Below are 23,860 nucleotides of genomic sequence, written 5' to 3'. Positions count from 1 at the left end.
TGTGGTTTGCCCCGTTTTCTCTGCCTGCTTAAACAATCTTTCTATTTCTTTGCAGCAATTTGGTAAAATCTTAGATGTTGAAATTATTTTTAATGAGCGAGGCTCAAAGGTAAGCAACTTATTTCACTCTAACACGGTTTAGCTTATGGTAAAGCTCTTGTTTTATGGATAATGGGAAACAACTGCACTGTTGGGTCAGCTCCTGGGGACAAGGCAGCTCATGCTTTGTTCCTCCTCAGTGTCCCACGCGCTGGGAAGTCGGATGGGTTCCTTTGAAAATGTAGAAGGGGGTCATTTAAAACTGCTGTTTTCTATCTATATCTTAGATCAAGTTTCCCGAAGAAAATTGCCCATGCTTAAAAAATAATGTTGTTGCTACATTTTTGTTTTTCAGTGATAATTATGTTCTTTATATTAAAAAGTGAGTTGATAGTCTCACGAGCAGGTAAATATGTGATCATTCTGTGTTAATAAAGTGCAGTTATTTTCCTGGGTTGTAGGGGAGACGCGGCATATACACCAACCTTTTGAGTATCATTTCCTTTATTAGTGTGTTAACCAACACACTTTTTTTTTTTTGGCAATTTGCCATGACTTTGAGGTGGTTGTGTTTCTTTCCCTCCCTAAAACCCACTTAGAAGTAGCGTTTGCTGGAGCCAACAATGCTAGTAAAAGTCAGGGCTGGTAGGGAGAGTCTCCAGCACCTTCAAAATGGAAATAGGTTGGTAGGGGAAAAAAATCTGCTCTCCTGGGAACCCGGATGTGCATCTTGCAGGTCCAGCCCAGTCCTGCAGGGTCAGAGTGTCTGAAAATGGATCTCAGTGTCTGTGTTTTAAGGAAACTTCCAGGCTTGTCCTCAAAGCCACAAACACTGCACCCTCCTGGTTTAGACAAAGGCGATGCTGCCTCTGAATGCAAAATGCCCCCTGGTGGGCCCCTCCCATGTGGGGCTACTTGTGCCCCTTCTGCCTACACCCACAGAAAGCTGAGCACCCCCACCCCAGAATCCTCCTGGAGGAAAATGTGGGACGTAGATGCAGATACCCAGTGGGGACCAGTGATGAGTGAAGAATGGGGGTTTGGGGCTCCGCGACTGGAAAAGAGAGGCTTCTGAGAATCCAGCCCAGTTCCCTGAGTGCAGGCCCCAGGTCCGCCCCACTCCAGGCCTCCTCACACTGTGACCACATCCAGGGAAGTTGCTGACCAGGTGCCGGCCCCTGTGTAGCCATCACCGTCCTCCCCAGGCTATGCCGGAGAAGCCGGGACTCAGCAGAGCTTCTGGGGCTGGTTTCTCTAAGGTGGTCAGTGTCTCTCTTGGGGACAGCAGCCCCGGGCACACATGAGGGGTCATAGTCCTGGGCAGCCTCCTCCCTGCTGAGTAGGCGTCATAGGAATGGACAGGACGAGGCATATTGAGCTCAGGAAAGAACGTTCTAGGACTCTGGTTTCTTGGGCCCACATGAGCTTGTGCTCTGCTAGATGAGGTTCAGAACCAATCCTTTCTGCTCTGGTCCTGCCATTTGCTGGACCGTGTCACTGGGCCACAACATGAGAGGTCTGACAGCCACAGGGGGCCAGAGGTTCACCCCTAGGCCCGAGGAAAACACGCACTCTCAGCTTCTTGTATGGAAATCCGTACGGGGACTGTCCTTCCACCCACAAAGCAAAGTGTGCTCAGAGCAAAGGCACCACCGTGTCCCCCCCAAGCCCCCCAACCCCCTGGCCCCGGTGGGTTCCTGGCCTCGCACAGAAGCTGGCCCAGCATGTTGGCCACGTTCTCCTAAGCCAGCGCCTGTAGCACAACTGCCTATAAAGTTTTTATGTTTTTATGTTTTTTAATTTATCTTTTATTTGTATTTTGTTTGGGAACTTTTGCCACGCGAGCACGTTATCCCTTCCGTCGGGAGCCGCGTGGGGACTCTAGAAGAAGATCACTTGCTATTCAGGCGGTATAATGGCGGAGCTATTTTTAAGCCTCCTTCCGTCATTCCCGTGATTAGCCTGTCTCGGGGGCCTCGGGAACAGGACCGTTTAGGTTTGCTGCATCCAGAGATTGACTTTGTGGAGCCGCTTTTAAAAAAAAATTTTTTTTTTGATTAGGAAACATCAAAATAGCTTCTCTCGCTGGGTGTGCTCCCTGGGAAGAGCGAGTCCTGCAGGTGTGGCCCCCAGGAGCGTCCAGCGGCAGCTGATGGGCAGCCTCACCCTGCGCAGCTTCACTGGGGGAGGCTTTCCCTGGAGAGGCCTTATTTAAGGAAACATTCCCACCTTAAAGGCTGAGCACCCTGAATGTTGGCGATGGTCTCCTGCATCCTTGGGGGCTGCAGAAGCAGCCGGGAAGGGGGTGGCCTTCAGAGCCAGGAGCTCCTCCAGGGCGCTGTGGCCTGGGGGCTGTTGGGGCTGGTCACTTAGCGCTGGGTGGTGAGTTTGGCTGCGTGCTCCGTGGGTGCTGGGGGCACCCATATACCCATCTAGGCAGCGTCTGTCTCATCCTGACTATGTGCAGCATCAATAACCCACAGAGATGCAGCAGAGCGAGACCACAGGGACACCACATTCTCCAAAACGATCTCCCAGCCTTTGAAAATGGGAATTAGCCAGCATTTAGAGGTGAGAGATCCTGAGCTTCATTTTCCTTTTAGAAGATTGAAAAGCATTTTGTTTAGCTCTGGAGAGTTTTATTTGTGGGACGCAGCCAGACAGAGCTACTGTTCAATACAGTAGGAAATCTACAGCCTGATCTTGGATTCCATAGAGGTCCATAGCACTGGTCTCATGCCAAGCACCGGCCTGGTGAGTAACCACGAGAGAGACGAAAGCGTGTCCTGTCCTCATAGATTTTCCTGAGGAGCAGGAGGGGCAGATCATCAAGACAAACAGCTGCAGCAAAGTGGTTGCGTTCAAAGCCAGGGAAGAGGCTGTCCAAGGGGCAGATCGATATTGTTCGAAGGCAGGAAGGCTTCTGGGAAGAAGGAGCATTTAAGCTGAGAGGAGAGATGAGTAAGAATTTTCCAGGGTGCAGAGGGGAGGAACATGTTCTCCCTGGGAGAAGAAGCTGCTCCTGAGGGGCCGGGGCGAGGAGGGAGATGCCCGCTCCTTGGCCCACAGCACAGCAGACCTCAGCCCCCTCCTTCAGACAGCAGGTCTCTGCATGGGAACTGGAGCAACTGGATTTTCATAGAACATGGAAATTCAGGGCACACATCCATCCTAGGGGCTCCGGAGTCTTATGATATAAAATGTTGTATTTACATTAGTACAAAGCAGAAAAGATCACTTAAAAATATAACACAGGACCAAAACAAAAAAACAAAACACACGCACAAAAAAACTAGGGTACAGGAAAGTCAGAATTTATGGTTCACAAAGACTTTCAACAAGCAGTGCTGGTCTGGCGCCATGTTGGTCTCCGGCTGGGCTGACGAAAGTGTGTCCAACGCTGTGGTCCCAGCATGCCCTTCCCCCTGCTCTGTCCAGCTCGGCTACACCCTGGGCACAAACTCCGAGGGGCTGCCCCTCACCCCAGCAGCCTCTTTGTTCTCCATCAAGTAGGTGCCCCGGCTCGTGCTCTCTGGACTGGTCTAGAAGGTGCCGGCTCCATCCCTCCCTCTCTCTAAGGCTGTGTGCACAACAGAATGTGTTTAAGATCAGCAATTTTCTTGAGATAGAATTCTTTCAGCCCAGGAGGCGGCTCTGAATCAGCTCCTGCTCGCGGTCGCCCAGACTCTGCTTGGTAGAAAGGACACAGCTGGGGGACGGCTGCGCAGCATGTTCTGCCTGGGTGGGGGCACAGCTGCCCAGCAGAGCAGGCAGGAGAGGCCCTGTGGATTTGGGGGGTGTAGGGGGGACATGCTTTTGGGAAGTCTTTTTCAAATTTTTCATCCCAGCAGCTTAAAAATAAAAATAAAAAAAGAGGAAAGAAAAGAAAGAAAAAGTGTCAAAATGTAAAGAGAGTAAGAATTGTGAGGAAAAGAAACAATACATTATCTTTGCTTCAAAACAAACTGAGAACAGAAGAATTTCCCTTATAGTTTAGAGCGTTTCCTTGGCTTTTGGTCTCCACCGTGGCCTCTCCCTGCCCCACACGGATGCTTCTAGGCGGGTGTGTCTTGGCCTGGTCCTCCTGAGGCCCAGGAGGGTGAACACTGGACTCTCTGGGGTGATGTTAGGAGGTGCTGTGTTCCCCGTTCCATCCTCCTGCCCGGTGGGAGGGGCTTCTGGCCCCACACACAGCCACAGGGGCCTCCAGATCCTGCTGTAGTGGGGATTTTCCCTCCCGGTGAGAGAGTTGCCCGACACAGCCCTGTTTTCCCACACTACATTACGTATTAAATGCATGACATACTTACGGCTCGGAGGTTAGGAGGACAACATGGCTGTGTGATTTGGCCTGTACCCCTCATATAAGGTCCAGAGAACTGTGCCAGACACACCCACTCCACAGGCTGCTCGGTGGAAGCTGACAGTCTAATATTCCACTTCATGCACAGACCTACAACCTTCCCACGGTGCCCAGCAACAGGAGGGGCCATGGAAACTCACCGCCAGGTCACGTGGGTAGCTTCTTGGGCAAGCAGATTTCTGGGCTGGACTCGGGGCTCCTGAGATGGCAATTGGTGGCAGAAGAGAGGAGTCTAAAAGTGTAGGGCATGCTCCCCAGCTCCTTCTGAACTTCAACTTATTCTGGGCCCCACTGTCCATCAACCAGAGCTGCCCAAACACTGTCCCCAAACACTGTCTTCCGCATACTAGAGAGCTCATATTTCAAACCTCTGCTGTTAGCAAGTATATTTGAGTACCTGACATGGTCATATCACATAAGCAGGGCCGTTTTGGTGTGGAGGGTATAATCATAATCATATTTAATCAAATGATTCAGACCTTTGCTCATCACAGATCCTCATGAAGAGATGTGCTGCAAATAAAGATTAATTCAGCCCAATTTCCCTAAGGCAAGAAGTTCATTTCTGTTCTCTAGAATCCTGTCAAGTAATCATCTCATCTAGCTTGAAGACCTCCCCAGCTGCTGTCCTCTGTGGGTGGACCCTTTTTAGTACTGGAACGCCCTCTCTTAGGCAGTCACTGGTGACATCTAAATTCCCGGCAAGGCAGAGATCAGCTGAGCGATGGTGACAAAGTGGGAGTTAACACTCACTGAGGATAAACTACTGTGCTTAGAGTTTATCCCTGACCAGGCTGCCTTCCTGCCTTGGCCAGTTTACCCAAGGTGGACGGGAGCCCCAACACTCCGCTTCATTTCCCCTTGTGAAATCCCGGAAAAGCTGGGCAAATTGACACTGGAATTGTTTCAAAAGGTTGGTGTATATTTCTGAACAAGATGTACAAATATTCTTAGGGGGTTCAAAAATATTGTGTTCTATTTTCTGAGCTCTTCTTAGGAACAGTGTCAGTGGAGAGAAAAGTGGATTTTGACCATATGATGTTTAGTGGGGTTGTGTTTTGAGATTGAAATGTTAAAGCAAAATACACCAGTGGTGCATAAAGGGCCTATTTTCTATGATCAGTGAACGAGGAAGTGCTCAGCGTTACTGTAAATAACACGATTTGTCAACCAAGCTGCTGTATTTCCCACCTGTTGATGTGGCAGATGACCACCAGGCTTAGAAGTTTTTTCCATGTCTGCACATTTCCCTTTTTGGTTAATACGGTAGCCTGGGAAATTGACACATTCAGAAGCATGGATGTTATGGGGGTGTTGGGCGGGAAGGAGTTTCGAAGCCATAACCAAACTGTGTGCATTCTCAATCAATGGATGTTTATTTCTCTTCATTTCATGTGATTCTTTTGTTTCTTAGATCAAAGAGTTTAAGATGTGTGATGAAAAAAGGTCTTTCCTTTTTTTTTAGGCTTCTAATTTTTATTTTCGAGAAGTTAAGGCTGTAGAATTGACAAACTCAAATAGCCCTACAGTTGCATGGAGGAGAGATGTCCTAAAACCACGTGGCATGTCTCTGTAGGCAGCACCAGGAGATTTTGGCATTCATTGTTGGATTTTGTGCACACATTGTATTTTATTTTTTTTTTTCTTAATTTGCATGTCAAGAAAGTGGTTCCCTTTTCTTTCCTCGTTATTTCATTTTCTTCTCTGTGAAGACACTGTAAATTTATTTTGATCTCATTTTCTTTCCGTTAGATTTATTTTCTTCTGTAGTGACATTTAGAAAGGTATTTTGGGTATCATTCTTTGAATTCTTCAAGGGTTACAGCTAACGGGTGACAGAAAAAAAATCTCGTTCACATTTGTCGCTTACTTATTGCACATTTTAGTACTCTTATAATTTCTCTAATTTGCATGTTACAGAACTGGAGCCAGGACAAGACTTAGACATTAAAGCGAGAACGTTTCACGGGGTCGTTGACTGAAATAATAATCTGCATGTTGTTCTCCCTTCTCCCTCCTGCATGCAGGGATTTGGTTTCGTAACTTTCGAAAATAGTGCCGATGCGGACAGGGCGAGGGAGAAATTACACGGCACCGTGGTAGAGGGCCGTAAAATCGAGGTGCATGTTCAAAATATTTTCCTTTTCATCTTTTTTATAAATGTGTGCTTCGCCCTCATTTGTTGTTTCAGACGCTTCATCCTGTCTTGTATACGTCCCTGCTCCCTTCTCATTGTTTATATATTTATATATAAAAAGGAAAACTGGCCTTACTTTTATTTTACTTTTACTTGGTTACGTTACTCTTATGACTGCTGAAAGGTGAATGGCAGAAGTGAGACGCAGGAAACGTTCACCTGAAGGTCTTTCTTTTGTTTTGTTTTGTTTTGTTTTATTTTCCATTGTTTTAGAAGCCATGGGTGCAGTAGGCTCCAAACAGCAGAGATAGGGTTGAAGAACAAAAAAAAAAAAAAAAAAAAAAAGCAAAACAGAAGAGTTTCTTTTTTTTCTTTTCTTTTTCTTTCCACCGCAGGGTTGATGAGAGATCCACAGTGGTGTGCAAATTAAACCAAATTGTGAAAGCAATCGCATTCGAGAGAACAAAAAAAAATGAGAGATCTTTATGCTTAAGCCTCTCATTTTTTTGCTGAAGAAGCCAGCTTGGTCTGGAGTTCTTTTGCTCGGTGAACAACCGAACAGGATTTCCTGTTCACTATCTGGCCCCTTTCATGGAAAACATAGACGCTCAGATTCCGATCCGCCCCATTTTGTACCACTGGATCTCCCTCAACGTGGCCCCAGGGTCATAATTTGTTAAAACTTTAAAAAAAAAAAAAAACCAGTTAAAAATGCTTTAGTCTTTGGAGTAAGATGTTGCATATTTTGCCTTTCATTTTCCCCCTTCGACGATAACGCTTAGGCCCCTCACCAAACTCTCAGTAACCATGGTAACTGTATACAAACCTTGCTGGCGGTGGTGGTGAATGGTAAGTGGCAAAGTCCATCTGCCGTTTCCCGTATTTAGTGCTGATATATCTATATACATATATATACCACGTGAATTTTTTTGACTTGTCGTATTAAGTTTTCTTGATGCTCTATTTTTTTGGATATTGGTACGCCTGTAATTGAGTGTACGTTCTAAGCTAGCCTGGGAGGCACTGACTGGATTGAGATATGACCCGTGCACATCTTACTCAGATTGTTAACTCCATATCGTGTTCGACAATGCACCCCTCCCCCTCTTTCGTTAGCTGTGACTCTAAAGCTTGAATGATTTTGTTAATTCTTGCGATGTCAAAGGTCTTGTTCCAAGTGTTGAATGCTAGATGTTGCTCTCCCGATGGTTCTTCCCCCCAAAGTGTTGCTCATGTGGTTCCTTGTCTGTCCCTTCCTTTGACATTCATGTTCCCTGTACTCTCTCCGCTCTTCTTCGCCACTGCATGCCCCTTCATATGAACTTTATTTTACGTTGAAAAAATATTTATCGTTTCTGTGTTACCATGGAGTACATGCATGCTTTTAAATCTTCAATTATGCGGTTCCTTTTCATTTGCTTTTACTGTTTCCTTATTAAACTTTTCAATGATATGACATTGCTTTATTGAAATGATTTGTAAGTTAAAATGGTGATGAAGTAAATGTAATTATCAAAATGTATGATTTCTGTTATGCACCTACTGCCTTTTATAAATTAAAACGCATTTTAGTTTTTTTCGTTCTTGTTGTTAATAAGTAATCACAGTCATAATGCATGCGACTAATAGAATGTCCGGCTCGCCCTGGAATCTGTGCTCACTCGAGTTTTCTATGTACGTAGGTAAATAACGCCACAGCACGCGTAATGACAAATAAAAAGACCGTCAACCCTTACACAAACGGTGAGTAGATTGGCGATGAAATCGTCTCTGCCTCTGAGTCCATTAAACGATTTGATCAGGGACTGTGTTCTCACGAGCCACACTGGCCTCGGCCTGGCCACCGGGTCCCGGCTGCTGACCGGCCTCAAGGAACCATCTGAGTCAATACGATCCTTTTCACAACAAGAGGCACATTTCAGGCTAAGTGGGGTGCCCTTTTTCTAGTCTCTCTAGAATAACTCCCCGTTGGGCCTGAGATGCAGCCATCATTTGAGCATTTGTTGGATAATTCCATGCACTGTGATAGTAGCAAGGGGAGGGAGGTTGGAGGCCCATTTCCTCCTCCTCACTGTCCCCTTACCCACCACGTCCTCCCCGGGAGTGGCACCGCAGGGCTGGTTCTGGCTTGGGGGCTCCAAAGCTTTGAGTGGCAGGTGTGAGGGCAGGCAAGGTCCTCTCTGAGAGCCCACGGGTGAGCGCTGAGCTACGCCCCCCAGGTTGCCCAGGTGGGGCATGGAGGGGTATGTGGCATCTCCCCCAGGACAGTGCCCTCCATCCCAGACCCATCCAGGAGTCCTGCAGGCTCTCCTAGAAACAATTCGGAATATATGAAGAGTCGTTAAAGATGTTCAAACACGTTGATTCTCTCACCCTCCTCAGGCTAAAGCGCTCTTAATATAGAAAAGGGGGAACCTGCTGATAGGCTGGGCAGGGGCTCAACTGGACCAAAAACTAGGTAGAAAGTAGCACAGTAATTGAAGGTCAGTGCTTTGTGGCCAGTCGGGCCCACACAAATGAGCAGGATAAAGACTGTGAGGGACCCTCGTGGGAGAAAAGTTATAGAGAACATGCTCACAACTACATGAGGGTGGGCGTTTATGCTTATGGTTTACTTGTATTGCAGGGGGCAAGATATTTTTTCTTTGTTTTGTAAGTTTTAAAAAGAATATAATTTTAGTACTGGCATCAGGGATGTATGGGATTTTTACTTTAGCATTTTAATGACACACACTATGTAAAAATGCAGACTTCCTGAAAAATAGGAGGGGAGGGAGAGGGAGAGAAGGAGGAAGGTTGGTTTAAGAAAGGGCCAATGTGTATTTTGAATAGCTCAACTGCCAGCTTGCCTTGCTCCCCACTCAGAGGAAGTCCCTGATAGAAATTACCATCTGTATTTTTACTTTTGTAGTGTCATGCATATATATGTAGTAAGAGTATTTTGACAGGATTCACAGTATTATGTACCTGCTTTTATATAAAGGGGATCATGTTGTACATTTGTTTTTAATCAGATTTTATGGATCAATATGGAGTTCTTTGGATAGTGATACATACAGACCAAACTCATTCACTTGCATGGTTATATAATATTCCATCAAATGAGTAGATGGTTTTATTGAGGACTTCCACACTGATTGACATTTAAGTTATTTTTTTTTCTGTTATAAACCATAGCATTAGCGTATGCTAGCTGGTTTTTGGTATTCTTTCTTGTGCCAAAGACTACCAATTTGACCGAGCCCATCTGTTTTTATTCTAACATGGGGTGCTATTAAACAAAAGGACACCCTCAACATAATAACACTCTAAACTGAAATCCCAAAAGAATGATTAATTCTGATGCTCCTTTTTTCCTAGTTCCTACAACCCAAGACATATCCTTAAATTAAATAGAAATTTCCCACAATATGCTTTGAATGTCCAGTGCTGGAATGAAGCAAATCTCTGGTCCTTGTGGCAGGAAAATTTTCCACTTGGGTGAAAATGTTAGTTTTGCAACTTTCCCAATGCCTGAAGAGGTGAACCTGACAATGGGTATTTCCTCTAACCAAGAAGTAGAACCATGCATGTGTGCACACGTGCATGTGAGTGTTTCCACATGCACACATATGTGCTCATGTGTATTTGTGTGAGAAGATAAAGCAAGGAAAGCTAAATCTCATTGCATCAGCCATATGTGCACATATTTACTTTAAAGAAACAGTTACTGATCAATGCCTTGCCAGGGCCTGAAAACTAGACCTGTGGGATTTTGGACACAACTCAAAATCCACACATGAATAGCCAGCATCTCTGGAATGTGGACCTTGCCAAAGATGTTAAGCATTTCAGTGCTCTGGGCTCACATGAAGCCCTAAGAACAGTCTTCCTTGCTTAAAAGATGCAAAAGCTGAGGCTAGTGAAATGAAGTCATTGGTCAAGTCTTTTTCTTTTCTTGCAAAGGAGCACAGTGATGGTGTCTGTCTGGGAATGGCACATTCCTTGCTCCTTCATCTTGCTGCCCTGCACTCAAAGGGAAGCCAGGGTCAACTAGCCAGCTGCGAAGTTCAAGAACACGATGAGATGTGCAGCTTCATATCCCACCAGATGGCATATGCTCCCCATGGCCTAGTCCAGGTAGCCATACATTCTTAGTAGACAGGAATAATGTCCCTCACCCATGTACCTGCTTGGGATATTGAAAGGCTTCTTTTGTCACATGGACTGGGTATGAGGCTATGGGCAGAACAGTCACCATAGAACTGAACTGACATAAAACACAAATCTGAATCCAGATGACAAGACAGTTAACTTCTCTAGAGGAGATCATGCAGACTTTTGGCTTCAAAGACAAGTAAGTAGTATTCCAAGCTTCTGTGCCCTTGATTCCTGAGGAACACCACTGCAAATACATGGTCCCATAGATTTCATGGAGCACACCTGATAATAGATGGGGAATTCTCAGATCCTCAATAAGAGTGACTATTTAAAGAGGAGAAAATCAGAAAATAAAAATGGTAACTAGGTAAGGTGGTGGAAATGTTAACTATCTTGACATATTTCAAATCATCAGGTTGGTCACCTTGAATATATGCAAATTTTACTTGTCAATGATACCTCAATAACCCTTTAAAAAAGAGTCAGAATCAATAAATTTATGTTGAAGTGAGAAAATTAAGTGATCAGTGAGATTTATTCATTAGCTACCTAATTCATCCTCAGAAGATGTCAAAGTTTTGCTTCAGCAAAATTTCAAATTACTAGAGTCATCCAATTTTTAGTTCATCTTCAAATAGTAAAATACAACTCTCGACACCCGCACTGCATCCGTGCATGCCTTCAATCATGTATCCAAGAAAAGTTTAGCAGCTGCCAAGTTTCCAGTGATGAATAATAAGACTGGGTCCTAAGTGTGATGGGAAGCTTGGCTAGGAGGCTCTGCTAAGTGTGTTAATTCTGTTGTGGGGGATACAGATTATAACTCCGGGGACATCTGAACTTGGGTTTAAGACTAGCATGGCAGATGGAGGTCTACGAGCCACCCATCAGAACGCTCCTCAAAAAGATGATCTGGCAGCTTCTCCATTACTCATTCTTCCTGAGGATACATGCTCTCAGTGTGGAACTGGGATCTTTGGGAATTTTCTATTTCTGTAAAACAAGTTGAATTTTCTCAGAGATTTACTGGGTGTTGGAGAAGCATGGGTATTGGAAGTAGCTCTTATTTTCTTAGATTTCTTGGGAAGGATAAAAATGGACAAAAAGATGGAAAACTCTGTAAGAGGTAAACAGTATCAACTCGGCCTCCCACTGGCTATGAAACTGTAGGCAAGTTGTTTCAATTCTGAAGCTGAAACATACATTTTCTCCAGTGGGAACTATACATGCAATAAAACCAACTGTACAGGCGATTCTAATTATTATGGAAGAAAGCAGCCAACATAGTGCCAGGGATACAAAGTGCCCTAAATTTTTAATTACACAATAATCTCAATAGCAAGTAGTTATCTTTTTCCTTTTTTTTTTTTTTTTTGCTCTAGATAGTCAGGTGAATTTCCTGATTGACATTTTAATTTAAGGATTAAATATTCAGATGCAAACAGCAGCTGGGCAGGTAAAATAAATGAGCAAGTGAGAAGGTCTGGGGATCTCACAATCTTTATGGTCTATCTTTCATTTTCATACAGCATAAAACAAAATATTTCTCACACGTGGTAATAATAAAAATTTGCTAACATATGGCCTCCAAGCCAGGCAGACAATAGAGAGCAGTGGTGACTGTGGATAATTGGAAAGTTAAATAGATGTGGGGGGTGGGGGTGGACACCTCCAGTAAACTGGTCCCTGAGGAATTCTTAACCTAAAGTTGACATCTCTATTGATGTTTCAAGAGAACAAGAGATTGTATATTTTAGGTGAAATCTAAAGGTTGCCATGAACATATGCTGCAAAAAATATATATTGATTGACAAACAAAAACACATCTCTGCATAATGTGCAGCTAACTTTGCATCTGGGGCCTTGCCTCCTGCACCATTTCAGCTTCCAGGTTGCAGACATCTTTAAGAGATGTCTTTCAAAAGCATTCTCATGCAGTTGGCAGAACCCCTGTAGTATCATTAAGGGCACTTTCTTGAATGTGTTTCTTTGATACCCAACCCAGCAAAGCCCTAGAGAAGGCATGTGCAGATTTTTGGTCTGCACATTCAGACTTGTCTTTTAACACCCAATACAACAATAGTGAACGCCAGGGATCTTGGCCAGCATTTTTACTAAAGAAACCTGGCAGATGACCTTTTAGAAGCTGTCTGATTTGGGTGCAGTACCTCCCAGTCCAGCCACAGAGGGGTCTCTAAATTGCTCGTGTGTCTGGTCTCCGCTCTGTTGCCTCGCCGTATGGGGGCCCTGGGAGGCTGGGAGCGCGGGCTTTCTCAGCTGCTCTCCTTTTGTTATAAGCCTCATTGTTCAGTTTAATGTCCTTGATCAAAATCTCTGAATTTGCAAGGCCTGGGGACGTACACAATCTGCCTGAGAAACTAAAAGTGGGATCATTTTGTCGTCTTCCTGACAGTGCAGACTCAGACCCGTGTCTCCAGCAGGCTTGTCCCAAGGGTCTCTTCCAGGTACTAGAAGGAGTGGCAGGGACCAGGAGTCCATTTGCATGTTATTTGCATACATCTACATAATCCTGCAGGAGCTCTGTAGGTCTGAGAGGAGGTGATTTGCAAGGGCTAGATTCTTATTGCCTTCCCCTTAGAGGCAGTCACCCTAACAGGGCCCCTCTTCATTAGACATACAACCAAAAGCAGGTCACTGGAGGTTGGAGGCAGACAGAATGTTAGCCAAAAGGGAGCAAGCCTGTTAGAAAATTACTCTGTATCATTTTACTTTCTTTAGAGCAAAATTACATAAACTTTTAGAGAGCACTGACTGTTAACCAAACACAATTTTTGATCCTGGGGATTCACATGGGACACCAGTCCCACTCACCCTGCCATTAATGGTAATGGTGGAGAATCTTTGAAAAACAATTAAGAATAAACAGAAAGAAAACCCCATAAGCCCAGCAGTGTCAACAGCGATACAGAAAACCAAGCTGGGACTGAACCAGAGGGGCATCCTAAGAGGAAAGACACATGTGCCTGAGCAGCCCTGGGGAGACATGGAGTCCTCATGATGTCAGGTCCACTTTGCCTGGAGCTGGGGGGAATTCTCCAGGCAGAGGGAGAAGTGGGTACAATCTAGGATCATCAAATCCAAAGTGATCTGGAATGAGCTCAGATAGTTCTCTGAAGATAAAACAGACCGGTGTCAAAAGCTTGGAGAGCAGAGCACAGTGGTACAAAGAAATACCTGATTTACTTCCTCAATATTGCTTTGGCCACTATTACAGAGGGGAATGGTGATGGCAGAGGGACGCAAGCAGGAGTAAGAGGAGACAGGGAGAGTTAGGACGTTACTGCCGTGGGGGCTTGTCTAGGAGACACACGTGTCTTGGCCCAGGCTGGTGGCAAGAGGGGAGAGTGGAAACCTCTTTTCAAAGTCTGAGAAATAGTTTTTCCCTAAGGGATTTTTCATGAGATACGAGGGGAAGGGAAGAATCAAGGAATTAAAGATCAAGAATTTCGTTTTAAGGAAACCAAGTGAATGGGGGTGCCCTTTGCTGGAGGGGTGAGACTTGCCAAGGAAGGAAGGAGGCAGGAAGGTAAGGAGGGAGGGAGACTAGACCTTACAAATACATATACCAACAGGCATATGTTTCCTCCCCCAAGGAAATGAGTAAAATAAAGGCAGATAAGAGAAATGTGATTTCTAGGCAGCCTTATACAGTGCTGAGAAATCCATTTCTATGAAAAAATGAAAGCTTGTTGGCATAACTTGCAATCTTTGGGAGTCACATCAAAATGAAACCATATTCAGTAGTTCCAGACATATAATCAAAAAGAAGTATTTAAGGGAGGTAAGGTATACACAAGAAATTAAATCTTAGCTTAGTTACCGAGTGTCAAAAAGATCCCTTCTCTCTGACCAGTATAAGGTGGGGCCATAAGCAGGGTGTAAGATGAAAAACACTATGGAGAGCTGTGTGGAGATTTCTGGACCTACTAAACATAGAGCTTCCATATGATCCAGCAATTCCACTCCTAGGTATTTACCCAAAGGACACAGAAACATCAATTCCAAAGAGCACCTGCACCCCTATGTTTATAGCAGCACTATTTACAATAGCTAAGCTTTGGAAACAGCCCAAATGCCCAAAAATAGATGACTGGATCAAGAAGATGTGGTACATATATACCATGGAATATTACTCAGCATTCAAAAAAGATAAACACATGCAATTTGCAGCAACATGGATGGCACTGGAAGGGATCATGCTCAGCGAAATAAGCCAAAAAGAAAAAGAAAAATACCGGATGGTCTCACTCATAGCAGGAATCTAGAAAACTTAAATAAGGGACCAGGAAAATGAATATAAGAAAGTGAAAATCAAAATCAACAAAAAAACTATGAACCAGAGACACTTTTTGGGGGGTGGGGGGCGGGAGGGGAAGGATTGGGGTCAGAATGGGGCGTTTGCAATTGTATGGGGGAATATAAAAATAAAATTTAATATTTAAAAAAAAATAAATAAATAAATAAATAAACCTTTTACTGACTACTACTTTAACTATCTTTGGAAATACAGCATGCATTAAAATTTCTCATAATGGAAAAAAAAAAAAAAGATGAAAAAAAAGATGAAAAACAGAGGGAAGAAATAGATGAGCACTAAATTAATGACTTAATTATTCAGTTAGCAGGGCCCCTTACAGATTTCTTTTACACACTCTACCTGTCTGTGAAGGACTAAAAAGAAAACATTAAATACATCCAGATAACCCTGAAGCTTTATTTTCTACTACCTTGGGTTATTTTCTCTTAGGCTTGAAATATGAACATTAGTTCCCATATCCTTAGGAACTGGATATTTTCTTTTTGGAGAATCCGTGGGAGATCAGTTGGTCAAATTTAAGTCATTTTCCACATTCCTATTCCCCATGTTCTGAAATGGCCAGGGTAATTTTCATTTATATATGCTATACAAATTCCTTTAGTATGAGATGTGGCTAATAATAAAAGGTGAAGGTGGCAGTGTGGGATTTCAGAAACCTTTGAGATAATGGGTCTCAGAATTTCACATCTCTTTTTGCAGATCTAGGATGGCCTCAGGAATTGTCCATTAATAAACTTCCCAAGTAATCCAGGGACAAGACTTTGAATCAGAGATCAGCCTGGGGCTGTAAACCAGCTGGCTTATTCAAGTTGGAATTGAAAGTTCTTAGACGCAAAACATCCTTAGAAAGTTCTAGAAAATTCTTAGGTCCATCCAGAGACCTATTTATAAAATATTGAGCCTTTGTCTTCCTTAGTGGGTCAGGAGATGGTATTCACCTCTCAGGTCAGATTAATGGGATGCCACATCTTTCCCTTCTGGATAGGGCTCAGAATACCTTCCTTCACACCCCAAATTTCACATTGTCTTTTTCCAGAAGTGTTTATTAAAGGACATCTGGTGTTTTAAGCTGACAAGGTTTTCCACAAAAGACAACAGACCTGTCCTCTGCCTTTCAGGAATTCTACACTGAATGTGTTTGTAAAGACCAATAGAAGCTGAAAGTGGTCACCCTGAGCCTAAAATGTAATCATTCTTTGGAAGTTGTTCCCTAAATAACTCCAACCAGTGGTTTGCATTGTGGGCTGTGCTCAGTCAGCAAATATCCCCAGATGTTCTTCACATGAGTGAAAGTCACTAAAGGGAGCAGCAGGATCCAGAAAATTCTCCATCCAGAACATTTGGAAAATTGCAAGATCCTATTAATCCCATGTAGAAATTATTTGAAAGTTACCTTAGATATCATGCATTGATTAAGGATAATCATGGTCTCTGAATTCACTGAAATGCATTAGTCCTTAGTGCATAAATGTCCTTTTCTTTGGGACTTAAAAAACACTTTGGAATCCTACAGTCTCTGGGCCATAATTAGGAATGATATTAGTGAGACTATGTTGCTGCAAAATATTTATGTGAACTTTCAGATTTTTTAAACTTAATGCAAAGGGACATGTGATGTATTTATCTAGCAGTGATACATGAAAGAGAATAAAAAAACACATCGAATATTATAGTGGCTCTGGAATTGTGGATATGGGAGAAAATTAATTATGATGTCATTTTTAAAGGTTCCCCTGTAGCTGGTCAGCAGCTTCCATACTACTTGTATTGGCAGAAAGTAAATACATACATACATACATACATACATACATACATACATACATACATACATAAAAGCATAGAGCTGTTTTTCTCTGTGTAATTTTCAGATAATTTTTTTAACACATGCCCAAACTATGTATCCTCAAATTTTAGGGAAAAAAAATATATCCATCCATTTAGTTGCAGTTAATTTGCAATGATGTTAAGTTGTTGAATCAAATGTGATAATGAAGTTTTTGTATATTTGTTTTAAGGCTGGAAATTGAATCCAGTTGTGGGTGCGGTCTACAGTCCCGAATTCTATGCAGGTAAAGAGTTTCTCTTTGCATGATGTCTCCTTGGTCTTTCTAAATGTGCTTTGCCTGCCAATAAAACGAGTTTCATCAAATAATCTGAACCAAGTAAATCCCTCTCCTAACAATTTCTGAATGATTTTTTTTTTTTTTTTGGCAAAACCAAAAGTGTTTGAAACCCTTTAAAATATAAAAGGAGGAGTCATGGGAGTTATCTTGTGGATGAAGACTGGAGTCACAGCTTTGATGACATTCAAGTTGATTTTGCCTTAAAAAAAAAAGCATTGAGACTTTGTTCAAGAGCATATTGAGCGAACATAGAGCTATTCATGCCCATTTTATTTCAATATGCCTGAATGTTTCCTTTAGCCATACATTTCCATTTGGGGTTACATTTATTTTCCTGGCAAAGCAGAGAGTTGGCTTGCTTATTCCAGTTACGTGGATGTGAGTCGGAATTGCCAAGAGAACTATTGCAAAAAACCAGCAATAAAAGCTACGTTGTCCTTTCTCTGTGGATTGATTTCCCTTAGCAATTCCATTTCTGTCTGCTTTGCCTTCAAGGATGTGTCTCCTTCCTCACCCCTTCCCTGCCTAGCCACCAACTACCACTCAACTGGGAAATCCACGCTTACAGAGAACCCGGCCTTCAAATTTGGGGAGAGTAACCAGGAGCCCCAGGGGCGAGGTCTCATTCTGACTTGCTGGTCTTGGCTGGTCACTGCTGCCTGTTGTCTTCTTGCTCATTAACAAGGCTGCACTTAACACCTTAGACCCTTAGTCCATCTGCCTCTTGGATATTGAAGGGTTTCTTTGATGTGGCCTTTGATTCTTAATAAGGAGAAATAAATGGCCACTGGTCTAGATCCAATTACTTAGTGATCTCTTGACGGTAAGTCCTGCTCTTTGCCTTGTCTGTACCGGGATGCCTTAGTTCTGTTGTTTTCCTTGTTCAAAGCATCAGCACTAGTGGATGACAAAGGAACATAGGAAACTAAGCTGTTCAAGTACCAACTTGATTTAAAAAAAAAAAGTAAATAAATCTAGGAAAGGTCCAAGGTGATAGCTGAGTCCTGGATTTTAGGTAGGCAGTGTTTGCAGTTGCCACCAGCCTGGTTAATTCCAGGACTCCATGACTGTGAAGTGGTTGTGTTGACTCTTATGAGGGAGGAGAGACTTAGCTATAAAGCCTTCCATAGTTCTGAGGTGGACCCACCTCCTGAGAGGACACAGTGGACAGAGGAACATGGACACTGCACTCAGATAGCCCAGGTTCCAGACCTGGCTCCTCTCCTTGCCGGCTGTGTGACTCGAAGCCAGTTACTTAACCTCTCTGTGCCTCAGTGTCTTCATCTGCCAAATGGGAGATGATAACAGGAACAAACTCACAGGTGTTTGAAAAGAGTTAAATAGATCAGTATGTGAAGACTTTTGGCATATAGTCTGCCCCATGGAAATGTTGGGTAAAATAGTAAATAAATAGGTCAATGTTCACCTCCTTGTCATAAAGGAAAAGTTAACCAAGAACTGATTCTTCTGAATTCTGTGTGTGCCACTAAACTTAAAAGACTCTACCTAGTTCATGAGAAAATGTGTCCTTCAACCTCAGCATGTCCACTTACAATTTCTGGGATCAGGGGCAATGCAATCTATTGAGGGACATGTGCTATGTTCATCCTGGCACAAAGTTGCAAAGAAATGAAATTCCACAAAGGAGCAAGTCAGGCAGCGCTTCGGTGCATGCAGGTTCCATCCCGTGTCATGGAGGGGCCACAGCACAGGGAAGGCAGGGTGACTGCAAGTCTGTGGGAGCACAGCTGCATGCATGTTCTCCCCCTGTGACGAGGAGGGTGGTCAGAGAGGTGTGAGTTGTGATAGAGGAAAAGGAATATCTCTGGTGTTGCGCCAGGTAGTTGCTGCCACCTTGGTTCAAGCAACCAGGAAAACACCAAGTAACTCCTGGACTTGTGATTTCAAACCAATGTGCATACCTGTGGGGTTTTAAGAGGACATTAAGACAGAAGAAACAATTCAGAATGACTTGCACATAAAGAATAAATTTATGAGCCCTGCCTCAGCCACCAAAGTTAGATCATTGGATTATAGGGAAAGAATAAGTCATACTAAGGGTTAGCATTCACCAATTACTTTTTATGGTCAGGCACTGTTCTAAGCATTTTACTTAGGTTAATGTATTTCTCTCCTCAAGGCAATTTTCCATATAAGGAAACTGCCAGGACAAAGTATTTTCATCTTGGGCCTAAGATTTCATAGCTGGGAAGAAGTGGCTAGAATTTGGAATCAAGAGTTTGTGTTCATTCCAACCAGGTTACACTGCTCTTTATTGCTTGTGAAAATTTAAAATCATAATTCTTATTAACTGTGCCCTTTGATAATAGATCATGCTATTGTTCTATGTTCAAACTAGTCAAATTAAAGAATAATAGTAATCTAATCGATCTGGATTATTCCAACTACCACCATCAACATCACCTCTACCAGCCCCTTCATCATCACCATCATCACCACCTTCAGTACCAGCATCACCATCACTGTCACCACCACCACCATCACTACCACCACCTTCATCATCACCATTATCACCATCATCACCACCACCATCACCACTGTCATCACTACCACCACCACCAGCATCACCATCATCACCATCATCCCCACCAACTCCACCATAGCTGCCTTATTTAAAAATGTTAACTGGTTGGGTCTGTGGAAGCTTTAAGGAGTCTGGAGAACTATGTATTTCTCTGACATGCTCCAAGAAACTTAAAAAAAAAAAAAAAAAAAACAACATGACATTGGGGAGTGCCTCTTGAGAAATCTGAGTATTTGTGTTTGGTGTTGCCAATAACTGAGTTATCCTGAATAATCAGTTATTTTCTGGATTTTGCCTCTTTGTCTGTACATGTGGGTAGATGGAGTTCATAATGTTCAGGAATGAGGGAAAATGAGGGTTGCTACAAATTCAGCATTCCAGAATAATTCCCTTGCAGTCCGTGAAGACCCACACACACTGAGATGAGAACCCAGCTAGCTTCAATCTAAAGTTTCATACACTTGTATTTATGAAGTGGGCCTATGCATAAATATAGATGCAGACTGTATTTAGTTCCATATTCACTTAAATACCCATGTCTAAGAATGTAGGGGGCATGTAAAATGTCCCCAACTATAAAAATAGTCTGATTTTTCTTGCAATTCTGAACATGCCTCAAAACTGAGATGAAGACCTTGTCATTGATTCGCTTTGGGTAGTTAGCAGGTCAGCCTGCATCTGCCTGAGATGGAACGCCAGAGTTATTAGTCACCTCTCTCTATAAAATTGTGTGTTAATGACAAATATCATAATATTCTCATGGAATAATTATTGATTTTCCTGAAGCTTATGCAGAGTTAATAACCCAGCCTCCAATTGTCTCTCAGAATGGGGCATGAAAAGTCCACATATTTTGTAAATTAAAATCAATATTTCCAATCTCTCCTAAAGGTAATTTTCCTAATTTAGTGGACTTTTCCCTAACATTTATTTTCTCTTTTAATTATAAAATGGCAGGTTATTGATTTTCGTATATAACCTCCTGACGCCCTGAGTGCATTTATATTGCTAACGCAGGTGGGGGTGGGGAAAGCGGTGGCCTCTTTTAATAAGGATCTTTAATTACTAGCTGAACAGTATTAATTTGCTTTGATAAATTATGACATGCACTCTCCCCGCACACAATCCAGAGGAAGCCGTTAGAAGCTGTGGGAAGGCCTTTCATGTCTGTGGGTTTCTGCGTGCTCAGCCAGTCAGTCCTACAAGAACTCTTGGCAAGTTTGTGCAACACCAGCCTCCAGAAGCAGGTGCACAAACATCAGTCTCTCCCACGAACGTATACAAGTCTTCTGCAAAGACACAACCAAAGCTCAACAGCATGGGTTATTTTTCCTAAGTCTGATCACCTTCACACTCCTGGAGGCTTATTCTCAAGAAAAATGATCGTAAGTCAATTAAAAAAAAAAACAAAAAAAAACAGTGCAGGTGGACCTCAAGGCTTTTAGCCAGGTCCGTGCCCCATTTTAGAGTTTAAAGGAAACTTGAGGGCACTAAATGGAAGTAGAATTTCTGCCTCTGTTCAAAGCCACACACCTCAAGTTACTTAGTGTTACTGGGAATCGTGCCTCTTCGAACTCTGGCACAGAAGAGGCCTTGGTGGCATTTCTAGTTCCCCTTCAATATGAGATGCTCCCTTAACCTCCTAATAAAAAGATTAAAAAGTGATGTCTTTTAGAGATAACATCATATCCAACCAATGAAACCGTTGATTGAAAGCACCTTAATTTTCATAAATAAGGGAAACAGAGTAGAAATAAATAACAGAAGGTTATACAAAGTTGTCAACAGGCTATTGACAAATGGCAAATGCATCTGTTTCCCAATTGCCAGTAACACGGCCGCAGAGCTCACCCACGCTGTAGATCATATCTGCCAACTCATTTCTGTGATTAAATATTCCATCAGTGAGGCTGTAAGGTGGCAGGGTTTAACAAGATTCATAAGATGCACCACTTGAACACACATAACTCACTTCCATGGATGGAGAACACCCCGCCTGCAAAAGAAAATTGGAATTGAGTTAAATTACTCCATAGGTCTCGATCAATAGGAATAGGAAAGGCTTTCCCAGTGCAATGCAAATCTAAGCTAGAGTTAGGTCCTGATGACAAGAAACACAATTAAAGTCAAAAGTAGAGAGATGCAGAGTGAATCAACTTGCAAAGCTTGATGGGGACAATGAATGGTAGTCTTGGTGACCCTATTATTATTAGCAGTTTTTTGGATCCTGCATGGATATTCTTCCAGAAAATAAAAAGTTCTGGTTTGGAGAAGGCGGGTGGGGAATGACAGGTACTAAGAGGAGGGCTTTTACCCTAATGCAGAGTGGCATTAGGAAGGTAGCTAGGTCTTGAAACTGGGTTATCCTGGGCTCGTGGGGGGACTCGGATAGCAGGTGCACAAGAATTTTGTAGACTGTAGAGAAAAATCAAAATATAAGAGATAAGTGACCTCTGAAATCACCTCAACTGAGTGTGTCCACATCGGTAAGAACCTGGCCAGGAACCGCGTGACTTGGGAAGAGGCTGGGTGATGGGAAAGTGTAGTGGGATTTCAATATAAAATTTAAAATGGCTCTAGCACGCTGTGATTGCTTTTTTCCAAAAGGGCAACTGTACTTGACCTTGGACTACCCTACAAAGTATTGATTTTCTATGGACTTTTGGCCACCGTGAAGCATGATTCATCTCAGAATTGGGCAAAAAGAAGGTAGATGGAGGTCTCCCCCCAAACAGCCCCCCCCACTTCCACTTCATGGAGTCCATTATGGCCAGGAGATGACCTTTAGCCACAGGCTGAATGGACTTCTTTCCAACCCCCTTCCTGCAATTTGGATCCTACAGCATCTGAGAAAGTAAGATCAAGGTGATGAAGGAGGTCCTTGGCACAAATCGGTCATGGTCCTAGACAGTGAATTGGGTGATTTGTCTAAATGATGGGCCCCAAAGCATTCCCTGTTTGGGGTGACTGCCTTAGCATCCTGGAAGAGTGGGTTTGAAAGGTCCCTGCTACCACCCATGCCCCTCACAGCAGCAAATCTCCTTGCCCCTCAGGGCTCTGGGATTTCCTTCATGCCCCTGGAGAGCTGGGCTCCCCTGGCCTCCACGCAGGGTGGAGGAGCCCTTCTTAGGGAGGCTGCCCTTTGCCTCTGCGCTCTTCTGTGTGATTCATACGTCCTCCGGACTCCAGTGCACTTCAGTGAGCTGGAACGCAGGCGCCCACGTGCCAGTCCCCAAGCAAAGGATTTTCAGCCAGGAGATGTTCCACTTCAGAGAGTTTATCTCATACATCTGTTTACCTTTGCCTCCCCTCTTGGTTGCAACTCACTTTGCTTCTCTCCTCTCCTCCCCCCATCTGTCTTATCAGATTTTATCCCACTGCTGCCCACATTTGGCCTTAATTTTTATCTGTGTCCTTCCTCCTCCCGCGGAGGGAACACAGCTTGCAGCTGGTCTTTGATGGAGCCTGTGGGGTTTTGATCTTCAAATAGGATCAGAGCTTGCTTATATACTGAAAACTGCATTTCCTAATTGGTTTTTATTCTACTGCATGGAAACTCTCTCATGGCGAGCCTTCTCCCCGCAACCCCCCCAAAATGAAAAAGCAGAGTAGCAGGATAGTTCTTGTTCATGAAGCCCCACCTCCAGGCAATGGGAGGAAGATGAGGTTTGAATTTCTGACTCTGAATTTCACAGGGAAAGTTCTAGGCTTCCACCATCAATATACAGAGCATTTCAGAACATCAGCAGCAATACACCAGCTCTGGGCACTCATTCTGTGCCAGGCACCATGGAAAACATCTCCTCACAGCCTCATAAAAATGTTATGGCATCATCTTCATTACAGAAATTATGAAACGAGGGCTTCATGGAGAGTCTGTCTCACCCCTAACTCTCAGAGCTAGTATGTGTGTGTGAGAAGTCTGCTTATTATGCAAAGGTCTCTAGCCTACCTCAGAGTCCATGTTTTCTGTCACCTGCTTCCTAAGTAGGATTGGCCGAGGCCAGGCCCTCTGTGTCCTCTATCATCAGGCTGTAGAATGTCATCATGAAAACATGCTTGCATTTAACTACCAGCTGCTTACCTAGTTCTGTGTTGAGATCTCCACATATGTTTACTGAGATTGCAACATTGCATGTGAAGTGTGGTTATCTTCATTTTGCAGTGAGGTAGT

At 43.5% G+C, this 23,860-nt stretch overlaps 1 protein-coding gene across 1 annotated transcript in view; it reads left to right on the top strand.

Moving 5' to 3' along the window:
- Window positions 1-23,860, top strand: part of LOC119241952 (RNA binding protein fox-1 homolog 1) — a 111,217-nt gene that overhangs the window by 54,420 nt on the left and 32,937 nt on the right. The window contains exons 4-6 of the mRNA XM_054693927.1: window positions 56-109; window positions 6,430-6,522; window positions 8,222-8,282. Of these exons, the coding sequence (XP_054549902.1) occupies window positions 56-109; window positions 6,430-6,522; window positions 8,222-8,282 (208 nt within the window). The remainder of the gene's footprint in view (window positions 1-55; window positions 110-6,429; window positions 6,523-8,221; window positions 8,283-23,860) is intronic.

This window comes from Talpa occidentalis, unplaced genomic scaffold (genome assembly GCF_014898055.3).
Source record: "Talpa occidentalis isolate TD23 unplaced genomic scaffold, MPIMG_talOcc4v2.1 talOcc4.12, whole genome shotgun sequence".
Lineage (NCBI taxonomy): Eukaryota > Metazoa > Chordata > Mammalia > Eulipotyphla > Talpidae > Talpa > Talpa occidentalis.
Note: the sequence above shows the minus strand (reverse complement) of the source record. Positions and strands in the feature narration are given on the sequence as shown.